The 19821-nt window shown below is 39.6% G+C and overlaps 3 protein-coding genes across 25 annotated transcripts in view; 1 reads left to right on the plus strand and 2 right to left on the minus strand.

Annotated features, from left to right (window-relative positions):
• The window catches only part of LOC111253543 (uncharacterized), a 5193-nt gene extending 4207 nt beyond the window's left edge, over positions 1-986 (minus strand). For 6 of the 11 annotated variants that reach the window (XM_086993291.1, XM_022813089.2, XM_086993289.1 and 3 more), the window contains exon 1: positions 714-986. In XM_086993291.1, the coding sequence (XP_086849417.1) occupies positions 714-729 (16 nt within the window). In that variant the 5' untranslated portion in view covers positions 730-986. The remainder of the gene's footprint in view (positions 1-713) is intronic. The other 5 variants (XM_086993290.1, XM_022813087.2, XM_086993287.1 and 2 more) reach the window with 2 other exon arrangements.
• A 155-nt stretch (positions 987-1141) lies between these two features.
• LOC111253540 (enoyl-CoA hydratase domain-containing protein 3, mitochondrial-like) overlaps positions 1142-19821 on the plus strand; it is a 45557-nt gene continuing 26877 nt past the window's right edge. The window contains exons 1-5 of one of the 7 annotated variants that reach the window (XR_015330460.1): positions 1142-1622; positions 2050-2873; positions 7923-7962; positions 8490-8662; positions 19625-19733. Coding sequence is in view for 2 of the 7 variants with exons in the window: in XM_086993284.1 (XP_086849410.1) it covers positions 2071-2838 (768 nt within the window). In the remaining 5 variants the exon portion in view is untranslated. Of the gene's footprint in view, positions 1623-1683; positions 2874-4922; positions 6937-7922; positions 8287-8489; positions 8663-19217; positions 19322-19624; positions 19734-19821 lie in introns of those variants that run through there. The other 6 variants (XR_015330461.1, XR_015330458.1, XR_015330459.1 and 3 more) reach the window with 6 other exon arrangements.
• The window catches only part of LOC111253539 (TNF receptor-associated factor 4-like), a 34846-nt gene continuing 21476 nt past the window's right edge, over positions 6452-19821 (minus strand). For 5 of the 7 annotated variants that reach the window (XM_022813075.2, XM_086993280.1, XM_022813076.2 and 2 more), the window contains exons 2-8: positions 9831-10004; positions 9128-9358; positions 8846-8952; positions 8513-8611; positions 8073-8200; positions 7617-7699; positions 6452-7519 (exon numbers count right to left, since the gene is read on the minus strand). In XM_022813075.2, the coding sequence (XP_022668810.1) occupies positions 7322-7519; positions 7617-7699; positions 8073-8200; positions 8513-8611; positions 8846-8952; positions 9128-9358; positions 9831-10004 (1020 nt within the window). In that variant the 3' untranslated portion in view covers positions 6452-7321. Of the gene's footprint in view, positions 7520-7616; positions 7700-8072; positions 8201-8512; positions 8612-8845; positions 8953-9127; positions 9359-9830; positions 10005-13745; positions 14455-19821 lie in introns of those variants that run through there. The other 2 variants (XM_022813077.2, XM_022813078.2) reach the window with 2 other exon arrangements.

The raw sequence follows: 19821 nt of genomic DNA on the forward strand, positions 1-19821 counted from the left end.
TTAATACTTCCGTTTTCATGGATCGAATTTTATTAATCCCGTATGACTTAAAATAATCTCGGGCTATTCACACGTGATTACAGGGCGGTCTTTTGCTGGAATAAGAAACAGCTGTGTTTAAGGCTATTATCGCCTTTTCTTACACTTCCAGTGAGAAAAAACTTAAAACACCGCTTTTGTCTACGAAGAGAGTAACGCGAAAAATAATTTCCCATACGGCTGCTCTATATCGATAAATATAGACATCTGCCGCAGAAGTTAGAGCCGTAGAAATCTTGGCCGTGGAAACTTTCAATTGCAACTTGAAAACTGCTTATTTTGTGCTTAAATTTGGGCCACTCGAAATCAAAGCTTTTGTAATAGCATTTGCTGTTATAGTAGTTTAATTAAGCTCTATATCAACCACCAGTGAAAGACACTGACAGAAATAAGTTGTTTTCTTTTTGAATATGTTAGTTGATGTTATACTGCAGCACCGCCCGAGTGACAATAATAATTATTTGTGATATATCTCTAACAGAGATTTGCATGAGAAATCTTCTAATTTAAATAAATCTAGATAAAAGACGGTCAAAAATTACTTTTCCACATAATAGCGCCATGGACTGACATTTATACGGCAGTTCTTGAACTAGAAGTACAGATTAGTCTATTTAAGCTAACATAGCAATTTATAATACTAAACAGAGTTTTTAAGGCATAGGCTTACTGACCGCTCTCGACAGACATTTGCTATCACGAAGGTTTTGAACAAAAACACTGCACTAAAGTGGAACCCCAATTAGAATCATTAAATCTTTCGTTCAATAGGTTTGACCAGGAATAACGACAGAACAAACTCAACTGATATCCAGACAACCACTCCAAAAGTCTCAATAGTATATTCGATCGAACCTCAAAGAACATTCGATTTCTTTTCGACACAAACGAAACACGGATGAGTCTTCCAACACTGTTCGAGGTTTCTCTGTACGATTGCTGTACCCGAACCACTCCCCTTGGCAGACATAGAAGCCTGAATAAAGCGCTAGAGAAGCTTCGTTGAATGTCATAAAATAACGTAATAGTTCCAACAAAACTGATACGTTCACCGTCGCTACAACAACTTGCTTGTATTTCAAGAATCGTATACGATATAATTCAACAGGAAACTTTATTGAAGGAAGCTGCCTGATGTAGTGATTTAGTTATTATGTTTAAATAAATTGCGTGTTTTCTCAACAATAATTTTTAATCCAACAACAATAGATGTGAAAGTGGCATGAGAATAAGTCTGCATAATCTGAATAAGAATGCAATCAAAAGCAATCAAAAACACAAAAAAAATCTCGAACGGATAAAGTTCTTTGCAATTAGAAAATGATCACATTCTCTCGGAAGTACCCAATGGATCCCCTGAAAAGTGGAGTTTTTTTTGCATAGCAGGATATGCATACTTTACTATAAATAAAAGCCGTTGAAACCGAATGACGAGGAAGTCTGCATATCTATTCTGTTAAATAAGTACAGTAAGAACTAATGTAAATATATATTGAATTTCCAATATCTGTTTTTCGTTGCCTTCTCTCATTTTATTACCCTGTGAAACATAAGGAGTCTTACCATTGTCGCTTACAGTAACGGTATGTTAAAAATGTTTTCGATTATCCGTTAAAAACTTGAAGAATAAACAATATTTGTTCCTTTACAAACAATTTTCTTACTTCCCGCCTTATAGACTAGAAATTATAGACGAAATCCACTATCCACGTGACAAGCGAGCTCGTTGCTGTCAGCTGTTTGTTCACCAGCTTGATTTGTCTGTGTGATGCCCCTGTGTTACATTTAATCTCTTCAAGGGAGCCGGTAAATGCTGGTTGTTTTCAAAGTGTCGTGTCTCGTGTTCACTACCGACAATAGTTCAACGTTTGGTTATCACGAAAGATTCGAGACTCGATTGTTCATCACTGATTGAACTACTAAAAGGGATTCACAAAACTCACGTAGCTCTCAGACATCAGTATTGACCCTTATATACTCCTGTTCCGTTCGGCTGTTTCTAACAAGCAGGTGCTTGTCAACAAACTTGTCATGCCATCTGTATCGAGCAGCCTACATGGAGCTGCGCTACGGCTGATACTCAGCAATGCCACCAAACGTAACCCGTTGTCTTCAGCGGCACTTCAAGAGCTTGAAAAAGGTTTGAAACTCACTCGGTCTCCTGAAGTTCGGGCGGTCGTCATTTCTTCTGAGGGGCCAGTTTTCAGTGCCGGACATGACCTTCACGAACTTAAATCGTTATCTGCAGTGCAGCAATACGAACTGTTTTCGCGTTTTGGAAAGTTGATGGTGTCACTTCGCAATCTCGAAGTTCCTGTTATCGCCTCGGTAACCGGTTTGGCGGCAGCAGCTGGATGCCAATTAGTTGCTGCATGTGATATGGCGATTGCTGGGCCGCAGGCACGATTCTCATTGCCAGGTGCTTCAGTGGGCCTGTTTTGTTCTGCACCGTCTGTACCTGTAGTGCGCAACATCAATGCCAAGACTGCCGCGTACATGTTGTATTCGGCAAGACCCATAGATGCTCAACAAGCATTGGCCTGCGGCCTTGTGTCGCATTGCGCCGAATCTGACCAACAATTAGAAAAGCTTGTGACGCAACTTGTGAAGGATATTGTAGACAAACCCCGGGATGTGATAACGTTAGGAAAACGTTTCCTTAATGATCAAAGAGCAATAAAAGCCGAGGAAGATCGCTATGAATTGGCAGCAAGAATAATGACAGATAATCTGCAATTGGATAACGGTCGTGAGGGACTGGAAGCATTTGTGGATAAAAGACATCCCCTATGGAAATAGAAAACATTCATCAGCGCATTGGAAAAGCTTCTGAGGTAAATTGTGTGGCAAAAGAATTTATAATTTATAGAGGTCTTCGTTTTACTTGCTCAAAACGATAACAAAAATAGTTTGTTAAGTGAAAATGAGTGATTTTTTGACCCAACACGTAGGAAACAGACAAACCTTACCGTTTAGATGTGAAAAGTGGTGACGATTGTTCTACATATTCGTACGGTGTACGTATAGTTATACGTAAAATGAATTGGGAATTCCAAGTGTTTGTATTTTAGTAAGTTTATTATGAAAAGGATATTTTGAAGGATACAGAAGACGATTATTACGTATATATACAAATGTATCTTTCAGCTCTATTAGCAAGTAGTGTAGCGCGAAAGTATCGCATGTATAGTATAAGATCAGCAAATTGGTAATAACTCGCCAGTAGAAATCTTTTTTGAGAAAAGGGTTGCTCAGATTTGTCTACTGTGTTATATGCAAAGTGATTCTTTTAGTAAGCGAAGCCGTTGTTACTATTACACAAAATCTCAGACAAAAAGTCGGCGCTATTAGTTGGACAAAAATATAGAGGCAACTGGGAGAATCCAGTGTTGCTAAATGGCATAAGAATGAGAAATCAAAGAACTTCGAAAGAATTTCCTTAACGAGGACTTCTAATTGATGCAAGTGAGGGAAGATTTTAATCTGTGAAGTTGATACGAATTATTTAGTAAATAACTTGCAATATCTATTCTTAGAAGTTTGGTTTTTTAACTCAAGTGATACCATATACACATCCCGACTATTTGAACAAACCGACGCCAAAGACCACCAACGGATATTTCATATTGTGAATGTCTCCTTAGATTTAAGAAGAATATACATGACAAGTATATAATAAGTTTAAATATGCTAAAATTTATTGAACTACCTTAAATAATAAGAGTATATTCTGTCCGTGGAAAAGCTGTAAAAACCCTTTGTCAGGGTGAATTGATGATAATCAATATATATATATATATATATATATTGGTGGTCTAAATAACTGGCTTTTTATTGGCTAAGCCTACGTGAATAATTGTGACAAAGTGTAGAAGAAGACAATGAATTTTTATGCTGTTTAAGAAATATTCTGTTATGCAATGTACTCGTTTGATGTTTAGAAGCTTAGGAACTACTAAGCTTGTGTTGATGATGCGTAGTTTAATAAGATGGTGGGTAGACTTTTCAGTTGCGTTAAAGCAAGTCTTATTGATGGTCATGAAGCTTTTAGAAATATTTAGTTTTATAAATGACAGCGTTATGTGTGCATCAACTACAGAAATGAGGACTTTCGATTACCAAATAGTCTTACTGCTACGTAGCTGTCGTATTCTGAAGGCATTTTCTAGACTCTTTTTTTTTTCTCTCTTTTCTCTCTCTTTCTAGACAATGACTAGAGTCTTAACTTGAATAAAGGTATACTATATAAAATGTGTGATTGTATAAATAACATTTAAATTTTTTACGAGGGTCGATTAAAGATATGTTACTCAATTCGTGTCGGACTTACTCTGTACATATTGAATATATATGTTCTATTCGAAATTAGCTTTGAAAAAGTACAAAAAAATAGTCAGTTACTGATCTTTTCTATATACGGAAAATCACAGTCGTGTTTTGTACGGTAAGTAAATGATGCAGCTGGGCAGTGTCACCGTAAATAATTACCCCTTAAATCATACGTGGGCTTAAAAGCGACAACACCTAGATTATTGTTTACTACCTGGGAAAACGTTCATTTATGGCAGTCGACACCTAAATCAACCTGGGTAGTTCTCGTGAGTTAGCTTTCAGGTTTTAGAGGTCTAGTGACCCTGTTTCTCAGTTTATTTTTTGTGTTACTTGTAATAAGGAGGAACATGTCATCAGTAAGTTGTACAATCTCGATCAGACGAAATTTCCTTGAAGATAAGCAAAATGTTTGCTAATACGCCGCATTTTACGATTTTGGTGCGATTAAGATACAAATGTTGCTCAGGCCATTAAAAAAAATTCTGTTATTTATGGTCATGAAACGTTTTCATTCCTGAAAACTGAGTGAAAAATTCTTCTGTAAGTTTCAGTGTTCCTTGTAATAGTATATAGTCGAAAAATTACGAAAACGGCTAACAAAATTATTACAAGGGTTCAGCGAGACCGACGTGTGAGCAGCTATAACATCGTCAAAAAAACTAAATAAGCACCACCAAACAATTTCCAATTATATGAAGACAGCTGGCTACAAAAAGAGCTCAATATCTGGGCACCATACGAATCGATGCGAAATAATTTACTCGACTGTACATTAATTTGAAACTCTAGAGAAAAGCGACGAAATCGAGCTATTACTAAGGCGGAAAATAAATCATATACGACAGTCACGTGCGAAAAAAATAGGATTGGAAGCAAATCATGCATTGTAGACTGTGGCAAAATGAGTTGTTCATGCCTGTTACTGTCAACAACCAACAAGTCATTTGCCGAAATTGGCCGCAGCTAAAACATCAAGGGCGTCGTGTTCCACTATGAGTTCCAGGCACTTGTAGCTATCACAAAAATGTTGACCAAACTTAGATGGAAAAATATAGTAGATCTGTTCTAAAGCCCGAGTACTACACTATCAGCCCATCATCCGTTGCGGTCTCTGCGAAACTTGCTTACTGGTGTTAGTTCCAATGGAGGGATACATAAACTTTATTTGTCACAATTTTTTTGTCCAAATTAACAAAAAAAATTATTGTAGAGTTCTAGTGATATTAGAAAAAAAATGGAGAAAGGTCGTCAATGAAGATGAATATATTTAGTTTATTAATATTATTTTAAATTAAAGAAAAAACTATTAGCTTTTTTTTGGCTCAAAAATTATCAATATCAAAAACGATCGACCACCCGATATATATATATATATATATACATTGGGTGCATACATATATGCAAAAGGGAGCAGATTCGAGAACCGATCCCGATGTGTCATCGGTCGCAGTTGCTTTTCAGTCACTTTTCGTTGGTCAGCCAAAAAGGTCTAACCATGAGAGTCACGCCTTTTGTATCTCGACCTGTACTGAATCCGTATTGGTTTTTTTTATCACTGAGCTTACTTTTTTCTAGAAATTATCTTCACTGACAAACTAAAACTTAAGCAGTTTGCAAAAAAAAAAACAGGAGGCATTGCCAACAGCCAATGTTGTGAACGTACAGGTTTCTAAGTTGGTAAGTTGGAGTAATTCTACTCATGTAACAAAACGACTTGATAGCACGGTCGAGGCACGTTTTGAGAGTCGGTGCATGCTGAAGTGGCTGTACATTGGCGATATGAGTTGTGTTTTTCATCATGCCAAGTACGTTATAGAAACAACTCGTTGTCAATTATTTTTACAGTGATTGATAATACACCTTATGGTTACTCTGTCCTGTTACCAAGAGGACCTGTACCTGTATGGAGATATATGCTTGGTGAAACCAAGCATATATCTCCATACGATAGAAGAATTGAGTTCAAATCATAATGGTTACCTGCAGTCAATTATGACTGTACTGACTATCTATAGTACCGTCATTGTCGTCAATGTGATTTTAAACCGTCAAATTAGCACAACAATGATTACCTCAGATATAATAGTTGTTTTTTTTTTTATTCTAATGTAATTCCATTGTAATCATCGCTTTTATCGATGGTTTCCACAAATAAACCTCTGTCTAGAGTCAACTACGGAATGTACACAGGCTTTGGTTGAGCAGCATTATAATACAGAGTTGATACACATATTAATGATTTAGTAGACACTGCTATTAGTATTACAGATATATATATATATGTATCTATGTGTGTGTGTTTTTACTCACTTACGGTTGCCCTTTTGGGATGTCAACCCGCAGTTTTATTTTTACTCTATGGACGCATCGGTAAGCAATCTTTAATTTATAATAGTTTAAAATAGTTAGGCTTAGGGAACCAATAATATTTCAGAGTGTGTGAGGTTCATTCTAATGAAGTGCTTTACTCCTCATGAGAAGTGACATTACACCAGTGCGTAAGTTACTGGATTATAATAATGATTGATATGAAAAAATAAAATTGAACCATCTTCTGTCGACAAAGGGTTTTCACTATAGATTAGATTAGGTTAGGTAATATAGTTGCTATGTTTCGTGTTTCAATTGATTCTGAAGGTAGCTTAAAGGTTACATAGTACTAAAGTAAATACGTGCTTCTGCTTTCTTCATACGCGATCGTATATAACTTACTAGAGTTTAACAACTATCAAGCTTCGATAGAAACATTTTATAATTTTCATTTCAGAAAATTGTATTCATATATATATATATACTTTTTTTTTGGCGAACTATCTTGGAGTTAGTCAGGAAGTAATCATTCACTGTTGTGAATGCATCGAACCGCTAGGGCATTATTTAATGAATTACGTTTACGATAGGATAAATAAATGATAATAAAATGAAATTAATATCGATGAATGGCCATTTACTAAACAGCAATAATTTTGCTTTCATCGACTTTGACGCGTATGAAGAGCGTGCCATCGCGAAGGTAATGACATTTCTTGAGCATTTCATGGGAAACGAAGCGCGGAAAACCGAAACCAAGGGCATCTGGCTCCTTCGACGGTCGCTGAAAGTTTTTCCACGTTGGGTCTGGCACGAATGACTCGATGATGTGACAGGCCTGAAACCAGACACATCGATACATTGGAAATATATCTGAGACTTCACCCTTTACACATGTGTTACAAAGTGTCGGACGGAAAGATGTTCAAACGTACCTTATCCGGGTTTAGGGGTTGATCTATGAGAGTGAATGATACAGTCAATGAAAAAGGCCAACGCAATAAAGAATCGAATTCGCCTACAAGTCAAAAAAAGGAAAACGAATTAACCCAACTTTGTTCAGTTGTCAGATCGACTGGATTTGAGATTGAAAGTTACTTAAGTTATTGTTAATTATTAAAACGTCGTCACATTTCCGGCAAAATCTAGATAGATTAAAACGACTTGATGTAAGTAAGTGAAAAATTGTCGTCTGCAAGCTATAAATATAGACACAAATGTTTATTGGAATACATTTACAGAGTGCAAATAACTACAACTTAACGACCGCAAAATTGAAGAGTAAGTGCGAAGGTTCGGAGGAAATGTTGATTCTGCCAAAAATAATCTCAACAAACACTAAGTTAAGTATTCTAATATTGAAGATAGACCAATTCTAGGATTATACATACCTGGTAGAATTTTTATATACACTGATAGGTGACTTCCTTCTCCTGAGCCATTGCCGTTAAGAAAAAGACTTGCTTGCAATTTATATCCATGTGCTGACGTCATAAACGGCGGAGAACAAACTTCGTACCTAAGCGGAACATAGTTCGTGGCAGTGATTTACACAAAAAAAAAAAAAAACAATAACAAGAACTTAAATATTTGGGTAAAATGTAATTATCAAATGACGACTTTTACTATTACCGATTGTGCGGTACATAATAATCGCTAATATAGGTATATAGGATTTAATCACTGGGTAGGCAGAATTAACGAATATATACTCTTAAAAAGTGTATATTTGTATTCTAAAAATTTTGATTCTAAAAATGAGTATGGGAACTCTTCCTAATTTATTGATTCATAAACTTTTTTTTCAGAGAAAGGTTTGACTCGAATTTACCCCTCTTTGGCTCTGGCATCGCCCAACTTTGCATAGAAGTCCGTCACCTTCCATAGCATCGTGCCCGTTGTATTCAATGTTACGTTATGGAGAGCGGACCTGCGAAGCGCAGTCAACGACATTAAAGTTTTAAACGGACATCTTTGTATGGTATGCAGTGGCACAAAAAGAAATAGTACCAAAAGACTGAACTCCGTGGAAAAGTACCCTTTGTAGTAATAATTGACGTACAATATATCAATTAATATACTACACTTGTATGGTTCTTTATGGTTTAATCACACCTGCCGTGTATAGCGCGTCAGTTTTACCTAATTTTTCAAGTAATAATACCTCAATGCAGAGATTTGTGCCTGTTGTCGGGAAACGATCTGGCACGTAAGTGCCAAATGACTCCTAGACGAGCTTTCCAAGTGCTGATCGAGTGCTGGCGCGCTCCCCTGCAATGGCGATGGTAAGGCACAATGGCAACCTGAATTAGAACCTGGTAGACATGTTGTTGGTCTCAATTGTCCAACCAACTCGTTGTCGAATAAGGCGAATCACGGCAGGAGACGACAAATCAAAATATATACCTATTTCGGCTATATTTTTACTAATATGGGCGATTTATACCTTAAATTTGCATCCAATATCCTTAAACACGCACGGCAGCATTGGATTCAAAAGTGGCAGTTTTCCATTTGTGTGGTTATTATTATTCAGATGAAGGTCACGGGTCGTTTTTGAGGTGATGTGAGTTACCGGTACAGCTTCAACATGTTGAAGTTGTTGTTGTTGCTGTTGCTGTTGCTGCTGCTTGTGAACGTGATCTGCCACAAATCGTGGACATGCTGGGATGTGTTTCTAAACATTGAAAAAACGAAATACATCAGGAAGCATTGATTATAACGTCATCGTTTTATTTAGGCTTATGAATACTGCTTGCTGGTCACTTCGGTGGAAATGAATTAGAGTTCGTTATATGTAATGCGGTCAGACGGTACTTTTGTCGTAATTGTAGCCCATCGAACCCTTGGAAAAATGAAGCAACACTTGTGACTTTCATTCATTGGACAACCTTTGCACCTTGTCTATATGAAGTTGAATTATCATTGCGAAAGTACAGTAAGAGCTTTTTATCCAGAGCCTAGGATGTATCTAGGGTCATTTCGACCAGCCGCACGATTCATCGTCATTATAGTTGATCTGTATGTAAGTGCTAAGTAGTATTATTAAATAATGCCAGTGGGAGGCGACCCTGATTCGTTCTCTGTGAGTTGAATTGGCGACTCGTTAGGTTTGGCATGATTCTCATTGTAGCTGGAAGGCGTCTTACCTTGAGCGTATCGAAGACAAAATCGTAGCCGCAGAAAGGACACGCAGTAAGCCTATTCACACATTCGGCCCGAAGATGCTCACTAGCTAATTTTCGGGGTATCCTCATTCCGCATTTGCTCTCGCAGTACACTGGCTCATATGGGCAACAACTTTCACCATCTATCACGTGTGACTGATATTGCAGGATGCCAAAAAACCGGAAAACAAAGGACAGAATTATACAGCTTAGTTAAACGATACTCAATTAAAATATGAATCTTAAAAACTATTTATGCCAATGCTTTAAATTGTTCAATATTAATTATATCTTTGCATTCTGGTTTGTGTCGTCAGTGTCATGTACGCTGTGTGTCTTCCGTTTTATCTCTTCCCTCGACTGCTGTACTCGGTATATCTAGTAAATATAGTACACACTTGTCACTTGCCAGAACGCACATTTCCTAGTTCTTATAAATATTGTTACAAAACGTGTGTTTTCAATAACGGGTGGCGCGAACTATTGCGTTTCCATAATTTGTCTTTTTTTGTTTTGCCTTTAATTCACTCTGCTCGTTATTATCGTTAATTCGTTTTTTATTTGTCTTCGTCATTTGTAAGTTTAGACGGAGCGTTTTTTGCGGAGGGGGGTCATTGTTGAAACAGGCGACGGCGGCACTGTTGTGCGGTACTTCATTTCAACTTGTCTGCGTTCGTTCGTTGTTTCTGTGTAAAGAATATTGCCGCAACGGTTTCAAGGGTCGCCGGAGGCCCCTGTCCTTACTGCCTATGACCTTTATTACCGTAGGGTTGCTCCTGCCGTGGGCAGAGTCGTTGTCGTTGTTGTTGTTGCTGCTGCCGCAACTCTTGATGTTTTTGTAGTGGGGGAAAGCAACTTTTTACGTAAGATGCTTCATTACTGCTGAAATGATTGTAACAAAGGCCGGCAGGACAACAGCGATCGGGATCGCGTCTTCGCTCGCTTCGTCTTCAAGCGAAAAGTGTAACAGCGCCAAACTGCTTTCTTATTTCGCGGATTTGATTCCCTCTGTTTGGCCGCAACAGCACAACGGCAAAAGCTGTGCGTACTTGCCACCTAAGGGGGTTATATACCAGCATATGATGATAATAATAATACCAATGGAACAACTGGAATATTACCTCAGAACCACGTTACAAGCAACAAACGGCTCGTACGCAGTGCTTATATAATGGCACTATAAATAAATCATTTTACGTAATAATTAACTCGCGCAGTTTAACTTCCTGATAGCAATATGATTGAGTAGCACAGCAAGTTATTATTACTATAACTGAATGATTTCATTTTCCCCCGACTTTTCTTCTTTTTGATAGTATACTTATAACAGTTTGGCAATTACTGCCGCTTCCACCCCGCCGTTAGCCAACCTTCCCGTTGGCTCATTTACGCAGTTGATTAGGAGGACACCTATCCATGCAGAACGAGCTGTGCGCCCTTTCGTCTATTTTGGCATTGCCTGATCGTTGTTGTTGTTAGAAATACTTGTTTCACGATTGATGCCATTTAACATCAACTAGCCGCCGCTTCTTTCTCCAATGGGGTTGAGTAAGTGGATAGCCACTCGAGCCGAAACCGTCCCAGAAAAACTGCTATAGAGCCCTCTCAGGCCGTATGCCCCCCTGTCTACGTATCTGCTAGACGGCATCTGCTCCACTAAGCTAGTTTTTTACGACGTTTTGTGTATCTACTAGCTTACAATTTGGCTTTCTATGTGCTGACTCTGCACTGATAAAACTCAATGACCACCATCGTCAGCGTACCTATCGTCGTCACAATGACCATACTTCTTATTGTAGCTATCGAATGTTTAATGCGGATCTCGAACAAGCAGAAAGTGTACGCGGGAAATGGTCTCGCCGATACCATTGATTAACACGATGATTAAAACGCTTTGCTGTAATTGAAGAGGGGCGGGTGAAACAGCGTACGATTGTCGACTCGTTCGCTTATGTCGTAGGGCCACAAACACGGACAAGGCTACAAAACGAGAGGAGGTAGGGGAAATTGTTGGCCAGCCATTGTTGTTTTGCACAGTGTACGCCATCCGCTTCTAAGCCAAGTAAGGACAGGCTGATTTCAGCTACTTTTTAAGGTTAAACCTTATACAAGATTGGCATTGGCAATGATAACATAGGCGATGTGTTTCGATTAAATAAAGGGCGTGCTGGGACGATATATCGTAAATAACTGTGAGACTATGAGAAATTCAGCCATGCATTTATTAACTATTATTCTATAGCCGTAAACAGCACGGGTACTCGGCTACTTGTTGGCTGAAAGCACATCCGACTCACTTTGCATGCCAGCTCTGCTATTTGGTGTTTTTGTACGAAGCTTCTTGACTGATTGGCATTGAAAATAGCATTGTGTCATCTAGAAATGTCAACGCCCTATTGAATAGGCCATGTGTCTTCGATTAAGCAGCGTTCAATTAAAGCTCATTCCTAAATGTAAACATCAATTCTGCCTACTACCGGTACATAGTTGTTTTTTCTGAAAACATTCTGAAAACAAGCCCCGACAACTTATAGATAAAATCTGCTTGTTATAAATGCTATTGTACGAAGAACAGAAAAAAAAACAACGGTGTTTGCATGTATGGACAGCTGTTAATAGCCGAAGCCAGACAGAATCGTGCGTAAACGATCGTCTCACTACGACCATACTACACTAGACCACACTATATCATACAGTAAAAACAACCAGTACAGATTAAATATTTGTTGTTTGTACATGGCGATTAATCGGAAGAGACCTTTGACCTCATTCGTGTATCACCGAATTAGTTCGAAACAATTACTTCGTCCGGAAAAAAATCCTCTTTATCCGTAAGTGGCCGACCGATTATACGATGCTATCCAGCGCGTTATTACGATCTGATAGTCGTAGATATTTGCTAATACTATGCCCCGTGGTCATGAGATAGGTAAACGTCAGTTAGCACCAATCAATTAATATACTACTATGGTATAAGTGGTGTGACCCTTCCTTAAGGATGTACGTTTTACCTTGAAAATGCAATTAACTATCGAAGCATGTGGATAGATAGCTCTTCAACTTGCTTCTTATTGCGACAAAAGTTGTGAATTTTTGAAGGTGAACATATTAGAATTAAGATGATTTTTCCTCTGGTGAAATATCGCCATTTAAACCTTGTCTTTCCCATCTGCGTCAGCCTTTGCCGACTGAGCACAGATCAGCTAAATAAAGAACAGATCCTGTTCTTTGCCTCGCTATTTTACCCATGTGCAGTGATAAACAGCTTCAGCGGACATCAATTGGATGCTTTCTAATCACTGTACCGTAATGGTGTTCCTAGTTATCATAATTATAGTCGCTTTTATAAGACACCTCGCACACATACGATGATAGTATGTTCCCTACCTATGAATGCGTCACAATAAAAACAAGAAGAGATGGACGAAACAGATTTCTGGGCGAGTTGTGCTCTGTAAGAAATCGTATCCCAGCTCGCGTATGCGGCAAACAACAACAACAACAAAGAACAACTGTGTGTTTGTCTGTGTTTATGTTTATGTGTGTGGCGGTGGGAAAATTCCGTGCGAGATGATGAGTATCTTTGCAATTGTGGGTTAACCGTTGGAGAAATTTTATACAGCGGAGACCGCCACTATTTTTTTAGTTGTTTTTTATGTGATCATTGTTGTTGTTGTTGCTGCTGCTGCTGCTGCTGCTGCTCACTTCACCTTTTCAACAACAGCAGCACTAGAAGACGTGTTGGTTGGCGTCATCGTCATTGTTGCAGTGTTTGTGTCTATTGGTGTATATACCTGTGTGTGCCACGCGGCCGACCGCCGTTACGCGCCGACAGGCCGTCATCGTAACTAGATCTCACCGTATAGTATGACCGCGGTAATGGCCACACGGATATACCTGCATATATATCACTGCACCTGAGACGGATAGGTGAACTCGTGTACTTCCGATGCACGTATCGAGGACGATGACGACGCCATAGATGATAATACGTAGAGGGAGATAGCAATTTACAAATCACAGCACCGATAAGGTCACTTTCTGTTGCTGCTACCAGCCAACATCACAGCACCTCGCCATTGCTGTAGACGAGCTGAAACGAAAACGAGACGTCCACAGCAGCTGCTACGAGAGCAGGACCGATAAGTTATTGTTGCTTTGCAATTATCTATGATCGTGGACTTTTTACTGATAGCCATTGCAATAAAGCTGCACTGCTAGCTCCATTTGCTGTGGTAACAAGCAAAAAGACCGGGTAAACTTGAACAACAACAAGAAAAATGACAGGATCATGACATCGCATTACACGACAGTACAACGATCGTTCTCCTCGTTTTTAACTTCTGCTTAGCTGCTCCTTCTAGAGTAACGTAGCTTTAAAACGCCGCTACTCGTCGCACCGAATGAATCAGACGGGCAGAAGGGCCATACGCAGTTGTTTCGTTCCTCTGCCGTTGTTTCGACTACCGCCATTATTGGTAAAATAACGACAACGGCGGCGGCGGCGGCGGCGGCAGCAGAAGCAGTAAGTCAGTCGTCCATAGTCAGACCTGCACATGTGGTACACAGGGTCGCTTTTCGCTCGTCTATCAGAACAACCCGATCAGGTAAACACTATTACATACATACAAGACGAAACACGAGGGCCAGGCCACGAATATAATCAATATTTATTTCACTGTTGACGCCGCCGTAGGTACAGCGTCTCTGTCGAGAAGCAAAGGATCGTGCAAATCGATAGCGCGCGATCAGGCTGGTGATAGAAGGCGTCTAATGTTTTCCGTTATTGCAGATGTGTGAGGTATTTTTTAAAGGATCTGGAGGAAAGAGCTCAATGGACAAAGAACCTAATTGTAACGAGCGACAGACAATCGCTTGCGCTTCTTCCTCCAATCAGTCCCAGGTCAAAGTCTTTCAAATACAGATATTATGCGAAACGATAGCAGAGTATATCTTTAATCTGTTTATAGCTTATTTATAGATAATTAAGCTTACTGACTCGAAAAAATGTCGTTTTTTTTTGGTTTGAAGCTCTTATTCATTGATTGTGTCTGCTCGATTTCGGGCATGCGGTCATCAAGTACTAGGGGATGTATAAGTTCTTGCAGGCGACTGATGGAGTTCATGTGGATTCTAGTTTGTTGGCCATCGGCTGAAGTTGAATGGTTGACTGTAAGGGGAAGAGTAGCGGCTGCCGTTTATCAGTTATAATCGTTGGCGATAGCGTTATGTCTGATTTCTATCCAGTTGTTTCCCATCACACCAACATTTAAGCCGTATACGCGCAAACGGTCTTTTGTAGCAAAATCGATCAGTCGATTCGAAGCCAATACTATTACGACCAATTCCATTGAAAAGAGGTTTCTTGCTATCGAGTCACATCCGTCTGCCTTCATACCCATACTTTCGTATCGAGGTCTTACTAATTTATTAAAGCAGAATTTTCATTCGATGACAGCTGCTGTCCTACTGTTGTCAAATGCAAGACAAGAACATCGCTGCCTTTTCATTAGAAACCACTTGGATAGAAAAAAATTGCCAAGTACCGATGCTTTATTAACGAAAAGAAATCCGTGACGATAACAGCGATGCTATACAATGACGACACTGCCACTTCATATATTCGGTGCGTATACCTTCTATCGTCCGTCGCGTGTTCATAACTAGTTTCTGTACAGGAATCCTGCATGTCTCTTTTTCTATTTTATCCAACCTGTATCTTTGGCCAACAGCCAAAAACAACTTGAGTCAGGACGAGGGGCATAAAATCAATATCTCAGAAACATCCGCCAGACCAGCATAATCCTGGTCGGCGTACGGACAAACTCTGTATAGTATGGTATAGCTGATTCAGTTGTTGAGGAGGAAGCTGACGTCTGATTCTTCACTGTTCTTTATTGTCTCACTGATTGGACCGCCTCATCGTCGTTTAAATCCATTTGCCTCTAGACTGTTATCATTATCGCTGCTAATGCGGCTGTTGCAATTCTAGCCGTTATTGTTTAAACCGCGCCGCTAAAAAGCAATAAATGCACGCGGAATAGTCATAGTACTTAAAGTGGTCTCTTCTATCGCCACTCGATTCCAACGTTGTTGCGTCGAATGAAGTTGTTTGTGTAACTTCTCGTGTCAGATTTTCGTTGCTTCGTTTCGTATCAATCTGATGCAGAACTCCATATTCCAGCGGCAACAACGGCAAAACAAGTGCGTGCAGCTGCTGTGGGGATTGAAGTTGAAATTTCTGAAGGACTCTAATTTGCCGAAGGGTAAATTATTTTACGTGGATTTGCCAGGGCATCATCAAATGGAGGAGACGTACGCAAGCGTACGTGCCAAAGTGTTCATATAAACGAAAATTTGACATGAGCGCATTGCTCGTATCTTGCGACAGGAAAGCCATTGACTCAACACACAAACGTGTGTCAAATAAGTTAAAGTGATTATTACTGTATAGGGTGTTAATTGGATTCTTCCGTCGCCAGATAGGAACAGACGATCACAGAAAAGGTTTATAACGGTCCATGAACAATCGTTGTGCGCTAATTAAATTATTGATTCTTATTTATGCATAGTATTGTGTCTAGCAATCTGTAATGTATTTAAACGATATCAATAGCAGCAAGTAGAAAATAGGCGTTATTATTTATTTATTATTATAGAGGAGGTAAGCATTCTTGTAATGCAAATCGAGGAAACATTGCCGAGCGCTTTATAGATGAATCTCGGATTGAACGAGTGCTGAGCTAAAATCTTCTCACGGATACTTTTCATAGATTGCGTTTGTATAGACAGGTAAACTCATACATGACCTTGACCTTAGGTGGCAGCGGGACCACCCCATACAAGACTTAATTTTGAGCTAGAGCTCAAAGTTCTTTGAGCTAGATCTCAAAGTTAGAGCTTGTTTCCCCCAAATAACATCAACTTTCTGTTGTTGGTGCGTCGCTAACCACAGCTTTCGACAACCATCTAGTTATCAATCTTCATTTCATGCAACATCAGTCAATTACGTCATGGCTGCCTGCCTACGTGGAATCTCACAACGATAATACCAAGCAAAATTAATGGCCCCGTCTTCTAAATAAATCTAACTGAAAAGTTGAAATACTGACGTGTAATAAATAAGATAATAGTAATTAAATTTCAAGAAAACCCAATACTATCAATAAACTAAAATCCTAAAGGGCTTCACGTACTATAATACTATAAAATGACACACTCGTCGTACTTTAGAATATTTAAAATAAATGTTTCGAGATAAAAATAATAAACACATGGCATGAATAGAAGATGACAATGCTGACCGCCGGCGTTCTCTGAGAAGACGCTCTGTTGGGAGAGAAGCCAGATTTTCTTGCAAGCTACTCAATTAGTAGGTAGCGAATTGGGATCTTATGAGCTATTAAGCTGACTCACTGCTGTTACAGTTATATCTGTAGAATGAACGATACAACTTCGATATTTTCACATTCAACGGCGCCATTTTGATAGGCTGACACCCTCAGTTGATGTTCTGAGATTATCAATTGGTTTATATCCACCCGAGTCACTTGACATACGCCTTTCATCTTGTTATTAAAAAAAGTTTTGCAGGGCCAGTCAATCTAGCCATTAAGAAAGCCGTCGTGTGTACCAATTTTATGGGCGTCGTTCGACTCACTGATTGACTCTTCCCCAGAGCTTGGCCCTCGTTGTCTTACATTAGGGCATCGCAACGCAACGCCAAATTTGTCGCAATCACCAATAGTTCTACACGAGACGACAAGACAAAGACGACGAGCAATGCATTTGTTTCGCTTTCGTTTCAACTTGAGAATCAGCATTGACTCGGTCTGATTACTTTGCGTGTCAGGTCTGACGCGGGATTATTCAAACGCCCCTGTCAGCTACAGTTAGTCAGCTAGTCCCCGGCATTAAGATGATCTGGAAAGTCGTAGCATGGAACGTTGTGCTATTGCCGCTGTTGCTAAAACAGCTGCTGTTGAAGTTTTAGCGAACGACAATAACTTTTCTTTCTTCAACTTTCTTTTAAATATGCAATAGTCGAGGTAGCGCCAGGGGTTGAGGGCGGTAGGGTCTTATGTTTGAAATCGTTGACCTGTTCCGCGTTGCTCTCGCGTATCCACATCTCATGACGACTGTAGTTGTCGTGATTTACAAATACCTCGTTCTTGGTGTCGGCAGCTAGTTCGGGTCGGAATGCATTTGCCCGCCGCAGTACGTAAACGCTTGGACCGTCGCTGACAATAGCGTGCAACAGTGGCAACTGCCATAAATATCGTCTGTAGATGTGGTCGTTGCATGTAGCGGCCGCTGTCGGTGCCTCAGAGGCAACGCAGGATAACCCCAATCAGTCCCGTTAGATGCCCCTGCTGGAGCGTACAACTGATCTGATTGGTCTGCTTTAATGTTGCACACGGTTTCCTAGTCGCTAGTTTGCATCCAAGGTTAAGGTCTGCCAAAAAGGCAAAAAAAGATTTTTTCAGGCTTAGCTTTCTGCACATACCAAGGCTTCGTGCATTATCGTATGAACGCCAGGATAGTTGTTTGCCGTCGTTGTCATCTCAGAATGAATGGCTTCTTTCGACGATTAGACCTAAAAAGTAAGGTTGTAACACGAAGTCCTGAGGTAGATATATTCTTTCCAAAGGGATTAAAGCAGTCGATTGAAATTGTGTTCAATAGACAATCGCTTAGCAATGGGCCAGTCTCATTAAAAACCATCCAGTAGGCCAGACGGAACTCTTCGCTTCGTTATGCCGTACGCGCTAAAGATAATTACACGTAATACATTCGGAGATAACAGCGTGGGATAGGTCAAATATCTATTGAAATGTCACTTTTATTGTTATTTGCTGCTTGGTAAACAAACATTTCAATGCTACAATTATTATTTTTTTCTAACGTTTTAGGCTTAAGTATAATTTCAACAACTCTCATTTACTCTTTAAGACGCTATAGAGTACTTTACCAGAAGATTAACTTTTGAATGCCCCATATCGTCAACTTACATCCAGTAGGCGACACCGGGTAGACTCTTGTTTTAAACCCGGCGAACGATATCAAAAATTAGGACCGGCCCTCAAGTGACGCGTCCACAGGCCTACTGATACGAATAGATGGATCTCGTTTGATGAGTACGCCCATTTTCACACCGGTGAAATGAAGCAATTTATCATTACGAATCTGTTTATGTATATGATGAATATGACAAGACCTCGTAGGGCGAATGTCAGACACTGTACATTTCAAGTTTCGAAATATATATGACCAGCGTCCGACTGTGACCAGGCCTTATGAACATTACGCTTTTATCGCTAGAGATGTACCTTCCCCTTATTTCGCTTAAATATCTCTTTCATTTCTTAGGTTCCTACAAATAACGCTACCAGTAAGAGTTTACGACGGACGCATCGGTGTCGCAGGTGTTCCATGAACACAGTCAACCGTAACCCTAACAAAAACTGTTCCAGGTACATTGTGTAACGCCATTGGGTTGCATTGTTTGCCTCAAATTGATTATATGCACCCGTTAGACGTTGTCGCTGCTCCAAGTGAAGAGTCACTAAGTGCGAGAAGTACATATCGGTATTACTATTTGTGCTTACGGCAGACACACGAATCTCTGCTGCGCTATTTTTCCAGACAATTGTATTGTTCGATCGATGATTCCACGAACATCTAAATAAGCGACCGACCGGTAGTTTGACCCGAGTAGACCATTTTGTTGGCTATGACGAGTGTGCACGCTAATGTAATTTGTTTATTTGTTTCAGCAATAAAAGTCACCTATTGCACCACCGCATACACGCACAGAGGCGCACGTACAAACCCATATAAGAGCACCTTTCTCGTCTCCAGTCACGTCACTGCGATATAGCAACGGTAATAATAATCATTGAAATCATGCTATGATTGTACACTAGTTATAGTTAATAAGAGTCACTCTGGATACACACAACAGTTTTATATA

This window comes from Varroa destructor, unplaced genomic scaffold (genome assembly GCF_002443255.2).
Source record: "Varroa destructor unplaced genomic scaffold, Vdes_3.0 BEIS01000006.1, whole genome shotgun sequence".
Classification (NCBI taxonomy): domain Eukaryota; kingdom Metazoa; phylum Arthropoda; class Arachnida; order Mesostigmata; family Varroidae; genus Varroa; species Varroa destructor.